This window comes from Sciurus vulgaris (genome assembly GCF_902686455.1).
Source record: "Sciurus vulgaris genome assembly, chromosome: 6".
Lineage (NCBI taxonomy): Eukaryota > Metazoa > Chordata > Mammalia > Rodentia > Sciuridae > Sciurus > Sciurus vulgaris.
In genome coordinates this window covers 28713625-28727571 of record NC_136466.1, presented here as the reverse complement: position 1 = coordinate 28727571, position 13947 = coordinate 28713625, and the positions used below count along the sequence as shown (strand labels likewise).

Below are 13947 nucleotides of genomic sequence, written 5' to 3'. Positions count from 1 at the left end.
CAAGATAATTAACTTTTATTATAGTGATGGAAAGGTTTGTTTGGCCACATAGTTTTGCAGGTTCCAGTCCATAATAAACTGGCCCCATTTCTTGGGCCTGTAGCAAGACAATCATTGGAGCATATGACAGAGAAACAATCATAGTACTTACTCTGATAAGGTCAAGGAAGAAATTAAGTGATGGAAATCATGTAAAAATTCCACCAATATATCTAATGCTTAGTAAAAGCTAAGTGCTTATCATTTTTTCCTCCCTTCTAACTTTTTCATATTTCTACATTTCTGGTGTTACTATAATAAACAGAGAAAGAGCTCTAAAGAAAAGTTTTTGTTTTGTTTTGAAGTTCATTGATTAACTTATGTTACCGCTAATCTTCTGTTCAAATTGCTGCAAGATAACATCTGGGTTAGATCAGAAGAACTTCCTGGGAAAAATAACCATTAAGCCTTAAATCAAGTAGCTAACAGTAGATAAAGATGGCCCAAGCGAGATTAGGTATCCCACCCGACATGACCCAAATCAACTTTAGAAGCATTAAGTATGATTAAGCACCAAGGTAGGAGGATCGACAGATTCCAAGGGTTTTTCCAGCCCAGAATCTTAGAGACCAACCTTGAGGACAGGTCCAAGATATGGGGCAAAGGACACTGTACAAAAGTCACCACACAGAAATCTGCTGATAGGTAAAACAGTGGAGCGGGGAGCCAGGTTCTTTGATAACACCTGGATTCACTTCCTGTGTTGTACAGATGAGGACACTGGGGCTCAGAGGAAGACATTTGTCAAACAACTAGCAGAAGAGCCTCCTCTTCCACATCTTTCCCCTTCCACCTTCCCTAGGAGTTTGTACCTGTTTTAAATTATCAGCCAGAAACACAATGTACACACAGCAGAAGCCCAGTTGGGTGATAATAAGGAAGAAGCTCACCATATGCCTAGAGGGAGGAGGAGAAGAGAAAGAGGCTTGTTAGCACAGAACTTCACTTTGCAGTTCCATTTCTTGCCATTCTGCCCCTGTCCCCAGGGGCTGGTGGTCCTGAAACAGCCCCCTCCAGTCCTTCTACCACAGTCAATAATGGGGCAGTAAGAAGTGAAGTAACAATAGTTCTTTATAAAAAGTGGCTTTCTAACACCCTCACACTCTCAGCATAGGGAGCAGTAAAGCCTTCCCGGCCATGAGCCTCTCCGCCCTGCCACCCTGGTCACCTCCGCCCTGCCACCCTGGTCAGGCTCTACGGCATTCCTCACCCCACTGTTATTATTGATGTGGGATGACAGTAAACACATTGTTTTTTACTAGCTAAAATTAACATATAAAATATTTGTTCTACCACGTGCCAGACACAATGGAAGATCCCAAAGTTATGCGGAAAAATAACGTAGGGTCCCTTCCTCTTGTTGTTCATAGGCTAATGGGTGTGATGGACAAAATTTAATACCATAATACAAGAATAAGGTCTGTGGCTAAAAGGACACTTTATCCAAATTATGGGCCTCCAGAAAGCCTTTTATAAAAACCAATATATGAGCAAGAGTCCCTTGGGAAACTGAAAAGAGGAGAGAGAGGAGAAGAAGGAGAAAAGAAAGAGAACAATAACCAGAAGAAGAGGGAGATGGAGGAGGTACAGGTAGAGCAGGAGGAGAAGAAGAAATGGGGAGAGGGCATTTCAGCAGAGGGAGCAGGCAGATTCACTAGTTTCCATGTGCAAAGTGAACTGGAGAGACAAGATTAAGGGCTGAGAGACCATAGGAAATTCTTTCATATGTAGAGGTGAAAGAAGGCAGCAGCCTGCACAGACACGTCCACTAGCATTCGAGAATTAGAGCATCTAGAAAATTACCAGGAAGCTAGAACTTCCAGAGCTTGGTGATCACCCATTTCTGGTGGGGTGGTGGAGGGGAAGAGAAAGAAAATGATATAAGGTGATCTAGAAACTTTTAACTTGGACAGCAAAATAAACGTGGAAACTCAGAACAAATTAAAGGAGAAAAAAAAGAAATGACACATTCAGTGTCTGAATTGTTGAGCTTAAGTTTCCAGAACTGTCGAGTTGTGGCCTTGGTCGATGTTGGCAAGTGCACGGGATAAGAAGAGGAGAAGGTCTGGAAACCAGGGCAAAGGAGGAGATTGTGTCTCGAGTACCATAGGACAAAGGGTGTGGACCCTTCTGTGTCACTCCTGAGAGATAAAAGATGGATTTATAGGTAAGAGCTCAACCAGGATCCTTATGCCTTGGTCTTTTTCTTTCTCTTCGTTTTCTAGCCTCTCCCTAAGAGACCTCTTCTACCCCCAGCTTTATGACTGATGGCTTTAGTTTTGTCTCGCCTGCATGAAGATCAGCTCAGATCTGTATAGACCCACTGGACAGCTCTCCCTGAATGTCTCTCAGGCACCTCGCACCCAGCTAGTCCAAAACAGAAGCCATCAGAAAGCTCCCTTCCCTCGAGTCCCAGGAGGCTCTTCATGATCAACTCTTCTTCATCGCCATTGCCACCAGCTTTGGTACAGCCACTCTGCCACCCGCTGGGACTTTGTCAACAGCCTCCTCATGGGTCTAAGTCTACTCTTGCTCCCCACAACCTGTCCTCCTCACAGAAGCCAGACAGCTGTTTCAACAATGCAAATACGATCACTTCCCTGGTTCAATCCTCCAATGCTTCCTGGTTGACTTTACTAAAAGAGCAAAACCTTCAAAAGGGTCTGAAATGTGCAACTTGATTGATCACCTGGCTCCTGCTTCTGTTTCACCTCCCTGATTCTCTTCCCTCAAGCTACCTGGTCTTTTTGTACCTTAAAACTACTACATACACCTTCCTGCTTCTGAGTCTTCACACCTGCTCTTCCTTCTTCCTGGAAGCTCCTCCAGGCAGGGTCCTACTTCCCCTAAGAAATTCCTTTTCCTTCAGGACTGCCTCCATCAGGACTCCACTCAGCTGTTCCAGCCTAGGAAACGCCCCACTGCATCTACACACATCTCCTATTTGCTAGGTGGTAATCTGCTCATTATCATATTTATCCCAGTGGATAAGCCATTTAGTCTCTGCCTTTTCCACTGAACTATGAGTTCTGCAAGGGCAAAGTCTTGTTATTTGTCTTGCTCCTCACGGCATTTCCTTCCAGGGTCTGCTAAGTAGGAACAACAGAATAAATTTAGCTTAATAAAAGAGTGAATAATATTAAACTTACATAATAAAGAAATAAGCACCCTATCACTGGAGGTATGCAAGGAGTGAGATCCTGAATCTTATCAATGAACTCTTTCCCTATGACATTCTGTGCCACAGGAACCACCTTTCCAGGGAAGAAGACATCCCTGAGAACAGCATCTTCTCCTCCCGTATCGTACCCGGCAGCAGACAAAACAAAAGCAAGATACCTTCCCCAGTGGGCGTGGGTTTGGAGCCAGGTGTTGGGGCTGGCTTCTAGTCCGTGCATCACTGTGTCCCCATAGTCCATAAAGGGCTTGTTAAGCCTGCAGGAGAGAACACAAGCACAGTTGCAAGAGGTGGTGTAACCTGAGATCACATACTCAAAAATCAGGAGACACAGAACAACACAGAACATAGCTAGAGAACAGAACACTGGGACAGAGATCTAAGTTCTAATTCATGCTTTGACACCTGGCAGCAATTCGCTGGTGGCTTGTTTTCTTTACCTGTCAAATAAGGATGTTACTGTATAGCAAAAGTAACAATAGGCACTTTGTGTGGGTACAGTAGTTTCCATACCCATGAATCCCACTGGATCCTCATGACAATTATCTGAGACAAGGCTAGGCAAGGATTGTTTATATCCTTTGCAGATGAGCCAACCTGATAAACACAATGGTCTATCTGAGATCATCTAACTGACTATATGGCAGAATCTCATTGAGGTCCCTGCCCCTAAATGCTCCTCTCTTTTTCTTGGCCATATTGGAAAACATTAAAAAGTAAACTCTTACTTATTATGTGTAGGGTGTTTCTGGGATGTGCCAGAATCATACACCAAATGGAATTGACTCAGGATGCTGTTTTTCTCACCTGTGACAGAAGTGCCGGGCACACCTGACCAAGATATGCATACAGTGGCAGGCGATGAAGCCCATCACCAGCAAACTGAGCGGGCCCATCTGGAGCAAGGGGAGACAAGGGCAGGGAAAGAGAGAAGAGAATGGATTTATGAAGAACGCTGTGAGCTACAACTGGGGAATGCTAATACCATTAAGAACTTCCCAGCAAACTGGTTTGCAAGCCATTTTTAGCAGTTAACAGCCATTCTTTCAAATATAATCTCCAGTGGCATCGCACTAAAGTACATAAAGCCTTTCTACTGGATATGGCATGGGTAGGGGAACCAGAATCATGACCATGTGTCCCCTTGGTGGCCTGGGAGGCATCTCCAAGGAGACCTAGGCTCCACGGAGCACAACTGGAAACCAGCCAGAGTTCACCACTGTGTTCCATGAGGGAGGAAACTGAGGCCCAGGGAGTGGCCAACTGACTTGCCATGGCCACTAAAGCCTGTGGCAGTGCCAGAGCTCAGACGTGGGCTCGATGTCTGGATGCTAAGTCTGCACCAAGCAGCCTCCCAGGAGACTGTCCCTGGAGGCTGTTAGTGGTTAGCGCCTCCCTCCTCCCATCCTACAACCTGACCATCTGGTCCCACCTGTGGCTTTCTCTCTTACCAGGATGCCTGCGTTCTTCACAGCCAGGGGTAGTCCCAGGATCCCTGTGCCCATGTTGCCTTTCACCAGGTGAACCAAGGTCTGGAACCCTCTAAAGGAGAGGAAGGAGACGTGAGGATGTGTGTGGAGGGTGGGAGCCAGCTGTCACTCCCTCACAGCCGGCCAACACCTGGGTTAAGCCGGGCAGGCAGCCTCCTGGCCATCTTTCACTCCCTGTATCCTTGCCTGGCATATCTGAGTCTCCTGTAAGGTAACCATCATTTCAGTTTTCCCATAACTGTCTCAGTTTTAGCAGCCAATGCTCATTTTGTGCCATTACAACAGGTGCTATCTGAGACACTATGGGAAGCACTTTATCTGAATATAATATAATTTATCTCATTTAATCATCTTATCAAGACTATAAAATAGGTACTGCTATTGTCTTTATTTTGCAGGAGGGGAAACTGAGGCACAGAGACTTTTGAAAATGTCTTGTCCAAGGATATATTGGGGAGTTAGTGTTTAAGCCCAGGACTACCTCAGAATCCCTCCTTACTCTCATCATTACAGAGCAGCCTCCAGGAGAGAAGGCCAGACAGTGGGTAAAGAGATAGCCATTTCATCACTGAGGAACTGAGGCGGGCAGCACCTAGCCCAAGGCCACAAACTAGTGGTAGAGACAGGACTGGACTCTAAGGAAAGGGAAAAGGGCAGGCAGGAAAAAGAAGTTATTGTGACTTCTGAATAAAAATGTCAGATGACTTGGGTCATTTGGGGACTGGTCTCCAGAGGGTTTTCTCTCTCTCTCCTCTGCCCAGGGCATTAAGGCTGGAAAATGTCATGCTCCCAACTCCCCTCAAACAAAAAACTCCCACTGTTTAAGAGAGATGCAAAGACTGGTCCAGAGGACAAAGTCTGAGCCAGCAGGGAAAAAGATTCCAGGCAGGTACCCTCTCTCCTGAAGAATCACAAAACAAATCTACTCCTTCACTCTTTATACCTGGACCTGGTGAAATCAAGGTGAGCACCGGGTTTATATCTATGACCTTAGAAACCTTGGACATTCCCCAGAAAAGCCTTCCAGCCAGGAGAAGGTCTTAAAAGCAGCAGAAGGATTCTGGAAGGAGCCTGGTCTCTGGAATTGGACAAACCGTGGATTAAAACTCAAGGCCACTACTTAACCAGCTGTATCATCTTGGGCAACGTGTTCAACTTTGCTAAGCTTCTGCAAATGTTAGGAGTAATGATATTTTGAAAGAACTTCCCCAAACACTACTGTGTCTACGTAAAACTCCTAAATCCTCTAACTTCCCAAGAATTCGCCATGGACATGTCAAGGGTTAACGAGAACAATTGGAGGAGAAAGGGGGTGGAGAGTCCGCGTGCCTTTCCCTCTCCCTGTGGGTGTCCACATCGCTGACCGAGCACTATTCCCTGCGGCCCCCAGTGATGGGCTTGTTTTGCAACTGGGAAAGGGTCAACGGGTCACTTAGGAAATTTCTAACTAAAGGACTTAGGAAATCAGAATTTAGCTTTCAATCATTGGCCCACTTACAAACAGTGTGGTGACTCATGCAAAGCTCTAGACCAGGAACCCAGAACCTGGGTTCTAGCCCTTTGGTGACCTTGGACCACCATTATATTCACAGCAGCCAGCGAGCATTTACAGGCACTGCACTTGGGGGCCTTATGCTCATGTCATCTGTGTGGCCAAAGTGGCAGGTGCAGACTATCATTTCACAGAGGAGAGGCTGGGCAGAGAAGTTCTGTCACTTGCTCAAGCTGGGCAGCAGCTAAGTAAGACTTCAAACCCAAGGAGCCAGCCCATAGGTGTCCCGCTGACCCAGCCTACTATCTCTCCCCCCGGCTCTCACTTGCTTTATCTCCTGGTTCTTTTTTCCCCCATATTTTTATGGGTATTATAATTATGCATAATAGTGGGATTTGTTGTTTACATATTCACACATGCACACAATATAGCAATATAATTCAGTCAATATTGTTACCTAGTATTTTCCTTTTCCCTCCTCGCCTGCCTCCCCCTGGTCCCCTTCCTCTGTCCTTTGATTCTTAAGTAGCTACAACTGCCAACAAAACCATGTGTCTGTTTAAGACGCAGAATCAGTTGGTTCCCCCAAGGCCCCTAATTGAGAAATATCCTGCTCTGCAGTGGCAGCCTCAGGGCCTGAACACTTCACCCTCTGGATCACTAATACTAAGCTACCCTCAGGACCAGCTCCGGAATAACCGAACCATGCCAGTCACAGTGTCCATCCCTGTACTGCCCTGCAGGGTGACTGCGGAGAGAGGCTTCTCCTCCCCGCTGCACGCCCCCTCCTCCTCATTCATATTTAGTTTCCCAGGACATCCCCCTTCAATTCACAATGACACCTGTTCATCCTGCTGTGCACGTGAGGAAAGGAGACCCAGAGTGAACTCGCCATCCAGGGCTCCCCTAGTCCCCCAGTGGTGTCAAAACTTTCTTCTTAAAGCAGCAGGAGCTCTCCACCACCTGCCCCTGCACTGCCCTAAATAAACTATCTAGACTGATTTGTTGGTGGGGTCAGATATGAGGAAGGGGAGCTGGAACCCCATAGTGTGTCTGGGTCAAGTTCTGAAAGCCTTGTGAATAGTGCGTCCCAGACCCCGCGCCAGGCTCCTCTCCCTAAAGACGCATCTCCCAGGTATGTTGGTTTTGGGTGTCCTCACTGCCATTCCCAGTGGGAGAAGAAGCCCCGCTTACTGCCGGGAGGAAGCAATGCTGAGTTGTCAGTGGTACCATTATGGCTTTAAGTTCAGGTCTCACCTTCTTCTCCAAGAAGTTAGTGATCTTGCGGCCCTCTTCAGCATTAACTGGACTTGTCAGTAACTAAAAACTGACAGTGGAACCAGCCCTGGATTCCTGCCTCTACCCTAATGACTTAATGACTTACTTCATGTGCACCTTAATTCCCCGTGAATATCCCTAAGGGCTTTTCTGATTCCACTCCTGCCCCTTTAAGCTCTCATCTGACACAGCCTCTGACCACATCTTTTGCTGTCTTGGTTCTCCCATCTGCACAATGGGTTGAAGATCAGGCACACCCACTTCCAGGTTTTTACCAATGATCAAGCTCCCAGGCTGGACTGCAGAAGTGGGGCTGACAGAAAACAGTACTCACGTTATGCCCTGGGTCTTCTCCAAATCCATTGGTTCTGAAGACCTTGCATCCAAGACACTGGAGTCCTTGTTTTGCAGCTTCTTCGTACTTTTGGGAGACGACATGAGGTCCAATTTGAGGGGAGCAGCTCCTTGGAGTTCCTTGGTATTCTTTGCCACAGGCATGACTGCTTCAGAAAGGGAGAGCTCAGGGTGACAAGGAGGCTTACTTTGGAAAGAATCAAATGGGAAGGTTTCCGGTGCAGGTGCAAGACCCAGCTCAGTGGCTGTGCCTTAGAACTCTCTGCTGAGCTGGAGCGAGGCCCCGCCCACCTGCCCCAGAGGGCGGCGCCTCTTCCTCCCGCCTGAAGCCGCCCAGTGGAGGAGAAGCCACGCCCCCGAGGGAAGAAAGGAGGGATTTGGGAAGGGCGGCAGGATCCCTCACTGGTGTTACCCCATCACTGTAACAGTAACAACTACTACAGTGGTTTTGAAAACTCGGGCTTAGGTATTTATCAAACGCTTTACCAAGGGATAGACACCCTTAGCTTTTTTTTTCCCCATTTCATCCTATAAATTAAGTAACTGAGGCTTTTTGAAGTAAAGGAATCTGACTGAGGTCACATACTAAAAAGTTGCAGAATTGGGACCAGAGCCCAATTTGTCAGGGTTTTAGCCAATAGCCTATTTCTGCCTCCAAGAAAACACCTGCACATCCCTTTCTCTGCATCCCAGGCTCCTCAATCTGCTAAGATATTCCATCTAGGAACTCCCCTTTCTTAAAAATGGAAAGAAAAAGAACATTCCCTGGCTCACCCAACTGCTTCCTTGCTTTTGGGAGGCTCAAGGGAGTGTACAGGATATTTTTTGGAATAAGGAAGAGGCAGAGATTATACAACTCCCAGTAGCCTTTTACCAGACTACTGTGGCCCCAGGAGAGGGTGTGATTTGCCCCAAGGTCACACATAACCTTCAGGAGAACTCTGCAGCTAAAGAAGGTCTTGGGAGTTTCTCTGGGATCCCCTTCTCTGTCATTATCTCTGCTCAGTGCAGATGAGTGAGCCCACAAAATTATAGCATTTCACTCAAGCTGTACCACTCTCCCATCATCTCATCCCCCAGGCCAACATTTATTGAGGGCTTACTATATGCCAAGAGCTTTACTTAAATAATCTCACTGCTAACTGGTAGACCCAACATAGATTTCTCAGGGCCCCTCCCTTACATGGGGCTCTTTTCAAGATGCCATATGCAATTTTGAATTTGTATTTTTTCCTGCCCCTCTCCCCAACTCCAATGATAAAAGCTTCAGGTTCCTCAAAACCTGGCTACTTCTTTGGGTAGGATTGCTACCTTGTTTTTACTGTGGAAACTGAGGCTCAGAGAGGCAAAGGTCACAGCTGGTACAGGACAGAGTCTGAACGCCCCAAGGTCCTTCCATGTCTGCAGTCTGCAGCTTAGACTACCACGCTGACCCCTTGGTTTCAATTCTGGCCCCACCCTTCAAGTTCCCTGCCCTGAATCAACTAAAACACTTGCTGTGGTTTGTGAAAGGTCCTCTCTTCCCTTGTCTGGAACGATTACATGGCACTATTCCTGGTCTGTGGAGTAGCAGGCTGCGTTCTGTGACCTGCAATTGAGATTCCACAGTTGGGTTCTAATCTTAGATCTCATCTCACTGATGAAGCTCTGTGCCTGCTCAAGCCACAGGATCAGCAAAATAAGACTGCCCAAGAGCTGGCCATGTTTGAGCACGGGTTAGTTTTTGCTTTCTTGCCCAGGTTGAGAAGAACCTGAAGTTAATCTTCAAACCTTTTGGAAAGGGACTTCGGGACTGGGGCTTTTCCAGACATCATCAGAACAAAGGAAACCCGTTGCGGGGCAGGGAGACTGTAGACCCCTCACCTTGTCGCACCACAGGTCAGGTGAAAGGTGAGAGGTGAGAAGGTTTCTCCCAGGGTGGGTGATCCACCCTAAGCCCTTCTAGCATTGACTCAGAAATCCAAGCCTTGGGTTTTATTGTGGCTTTATCATAAAGCCATCATGGCCCTGGGAAGGGCGTTGTACCTCTGCGAGTCTTGTTTTCCCCTTTGTGCGGTGGATATGAAACCGCAGATGACTTCAAAGAGCCCAAGGGCTGGAGGGATTTGGGCAGGTGCTTTAATGCTGAGACGCAGGCCTAGCTTCCCTGGAGTGAGGCATGTGTGCAGTCTATGGTCAGAATGGCAGGGTCGCTGGACGGCTCCGCGGAGGAGGGAATAAATGGGATTTAAATAATTACGATAATTTTCATGGCCCTTTAAGTTATCTGAGTCTGGTTTCTTTCTTTCTTTTATGGTAGCTTTGAAACTCGGTGTGTATCCGATCATATGGGAAGGTAATAAAGAACAGAGACCAGGGCTTGAAGTGGCAGGAGAAATGTTTCCCAAGTTCATCACAGAATACGGATAGGGGATGAAACTTGAATTCCACTCTTCTGTGGGGTGAGAGTAATTGCTCCCTGCCCTTTTTAATTGACGGATAATAATTGTACATCTTTATGGGGTACAGTGTGTTGTGTTGGTACATTTATTTAAAAAAAATTTTTTTAGTTGTTGATTTATTTATTTATATGTGGTGCTGAGGATCGAATCCAGGGCCTTACACATGCCAGGCAAGCGCTCTACCACTGAGCCACACCCCAACCCTGTTGGTACATTTATATATCATGTGTTGACCAACTCCAGATATTTAAGTTATTCTTTGTTTCACACATTTATTTCTTTGTGATGAGAAATTCAAAATCCTCTCTTCTAGCTATTTTGAAATGTACAGTGTTGTTGATTATAATCACCCTTCTGTGTGAAAGAATGCCAGAATGCATTTCTCCTCTATGGCTGTGGCTTGGTACTTATTAACCAATCTCTCTCCCTCACTCCTTCTCCCCTACCCTCTCCAGCTTCTCATAACCACTATTCTGCTGTCTACTTCTATGAGCTCAGCATTTTTAGATTCCACATCCTTGTGATATTGTTCTGTGTTTGTGTTTCTGTGCCTGGCTTATTTCACTTAACCTTATGATGTCCATGTTCCCACAAATTACAAGATTTCATTTTTTATGACTGAATAGTATTCCACTGTGTGTATCTACCACATTTTCTTTATGTCATTCATTGATATACACCTTGGTTGATTCCATATCATACTTATTGTGACTAGTACTACATTTAATAGCTTTTTAGTGAATTAGAGAACCAAGGCAGAGAGCTGGGAGATTATTTGCCTGAGGTTGTAGCAACTGGCGGAAATGAATAGCAGTACTCCTTTGGATTAGAAGTTGGTGACTCCTAGCAGGCTGGAAATTTGTCATGCCATCCCTGCTCCCCCCAGGTATTTCCTCCTAGCCTTTGACTGATTACTATGACTCCTCTTCTCCCCACCTACATAATCATAATGTTGTATATGATCATGTGCATTGAGTCTATCCCAAGTGTGTTACATCAGGCAGGGACTATTATTACCCCCATTTTACAGATGAGGAGACTGAGGCCAGAGGGATTACTTCATTTGCCTGAAGTGACCCAGTTAGTACTAGAGGCAGAACTTTGATTTGAATTCAGGCCTCTTGAAATGTGCCTCTGAAGCTGCTCTTTGTTTATTTGTGTTCTTCAAGTATACCTAGGCATAGAAACCCTGAGCAATTAAAATTCCTTCCACGTCCAGTTTGTGCAGTTCAAGACTTTGGGATTTCAGGTATCAATCAAATTGCTAAATAAATTTTAGGGGCTGGAATAAATGGCCACATCCTCATTTCTCTCTATAAGGACATTTACAACAGCATCATTATTTCTTGAATGGATAAAGAAACTCTGGTATATATACACAATGGAATACTATTCAGCCATAAAGAAGAATAATATTATGGCATTTTCAAATAAATGGATGGAATTGGAGAATATCATGCTAAGTGAAATAAGCCAAGCCCCAAAAACCAAAGGCTGAATGTTTTCTCTGATAAGTGGTGAATGATATATAATGGGGTTGGGGGGTGTGGGGAGTGAGAGAAGAGTGGGGGACTTTAGATTATGTAGAAAGAAATGAGAGGGAGGGGTATGAAAATGGTGGAATGAGACAGACATCATGACCCTATGTACCTGTATGATTACACGAATGGTATCAATCGACATCGTGTACAACCATGGAAATGAAATGCTGTACCCCATTTATGTACAAAGAATCAAAATGCAGTTTGTAAAAAAAATTAAAAGATAAACTAAGAAAGAGAGAGAGTATTTCAACAGCTGGGTGCACATAACTTGGGGTGAAGGACAATGTTTTTAATGCTGACAGTCGTCCTGTTCTGGGTGACCACACACCATAGTGTTGCAGTTGTGACATGGTGACAAACGTATCCGCAGGCGGAGGGAGAAAGGGAGTCCAGTTCCTGGGTCACAGTCTACGCCCCAAAAAGTGCAGCCATTTTTACTATGATTTTATCACTAGAGGGAGCATGAGAGGTCATCTGGTTGAGTTGTACTGTCTTACTGTGGTGGGAGACTGAGGACCAGAGAGAGGAAGGGACAGAATGAGTGAATAGCATGACTGGGCACTGGCATAGGAACTATGGCCCATCCCAGGACTCTGGAGTTCCAAGCTCTGTTGCTTTCACCACTTCCCAGCTGCCTGGAAGCACCCTAGGAATGGGAAGATCCGCTCGTTCATTCAGATTATCACTTAGAGTCCCTGCCACGGGCTGAGTGCAGCAGGTGGGAAGAAGGCAACGAACAAACCGAACAATACCGGTGACCTAGTCAGCTAGAGCTGCGTAACAAAATACCCCAGGCCAGTGGCCTACGTGACAGACATCATAATTCTAGAGGGTGGAAGTCCCAGATGAAGATCTGGCAGGGTTTCTGGCACGGGCTCTCTTCCTGGCTTCTTTGGTCCTCTATGACCTTTCCTAGGTGTGTGTGCCCAGTGGGGTGGGGACGCCTCTCATGGGGCATCTCTTCTCCTAAGGATACTGATGCTGTCAGATCAGGGCCTCATCTTTATATCTTCACAGGACTTTAATCACTTTGTTAGCAGCCCCGTCTCTAACTCCAGCCACACTGGAGGTCCGGGTTTCCAGACATAGATTTTGGTTGGACACAAACATTCAGTTTATAACGATCTCTCAGATGGATCACAGCCTAAGCGGAGAGGCAGTGAGGGTCCAGACAGTCTAAGGGAAGAAGTGGACAAGAAGCAAGAAACAAGCAGCAGTGCGTTGTGGCTCCCGCCTCGAAGGAAACGAATCCAGTGCGTCGTGGAGAAGGATGGAGGTGTGAGGGGAGAGGCCCCTGAGATGAATGTGTCATGAAAGAACTCTGAGGAGGGACCAGCTGAGCTCAGGGCTGAAGCAAGAGAAGGACAGAGCTCTCAGAACGTGGGGCGTGAGGGGGGGGTGAGGCGCAGGCGGCAGGCTCCAGGCAGAGCGGGTTGAGGGAGAAGCCTGGGCAGGGAGTGCCAGACTCCTTCCCAGAACCAGAGGAGTAGACGCTGAGCCCCGAGGTCTCAGATGAGGGAGGGGCAGGCAGGCTGCCTTGAAGAGTCAGGCTGGTGTCTTCTGTCCTGTGACAAGAAGTCACTGACGGAGCATGGAAAGATCTGTGAGGAGAAGGGAAGACAGGAGTAGGGAGACCCATGAGGATTATGTGGATGGTGGTCAAAGGAGAAATGTCGGGGGCCTGGGCTGCTGAGGTGCTCGTGAAAATGGAGGCGTGTGTGCATCCATGTGCATGTGAGCTCACAGATGAGAGAGAGAGAGAGAGAGAGAGAGAGAGAGATGAGAAAGCGCCAGACCGTATCATGAGTGCTCACATGAGTACCACGTTAGATCTAATCTCCAAATGTCTAGCCAGATGCAGCAGCCCACACCTATAACCTTGGCGACTCAGGAGGCTGAGGCAGGAGGATCACCATTTTGAGGCCAGCCTGGGCAACTTAAGGAAACCCTGTCTCAAAATAAGCCAAAAGTGCTGGGAGTGTAGCTCAGTGGTAGAGTGTCCCTGGGTTCTGTCCCCCGTACTGAAATAAATAAATATATATGTGTATCTACATATATATAGATCTCCAAAGGTTTATCTGACCCACCATAGCATTTATAAAAGGCAAAGTTGTTCCTCAGAACCCTTAAG

The 13947-nt window shown here is 46.5% G+C and overlaps 1 protein-coding gene across 1 annotated transcript in view; it reads right to left on the bottom strand.

Annotated features, from left to right (window-relative positions):
* SLC36A2 (solute carrier family 36 member 2) overlaps positions 1-8102 on the bottom strand; it is a 32824-nt gene extending 24722 nt beyond the window's left edge. Inside the window, exons 1-5 of the mRNA XM_079145457.1 lie at positions 7812-8102; positions 4669-4759; positions 4025-4113; positions 3379-3474; positions 852-936 (exon numbers count right to left, since the gene is read on the bottom strand). Of these exons, the coding sequence (XP_079001583.1) occupies positions 852-936; positions 3379-3474; positions 4025-4113; positions 4669-4759; positions 7812-7975 (525 nt within the window). The 5' untranslated portion in view covers positions 7976-8102. The remainder of the gene's footprint in view (positions 1-851; positions 937-3378; positions 3475-4024; positions 4114-4668; positions 4760-7811) is intronic.
* Positions 8103-13947: the final 5845 nt, after the last annotated feature.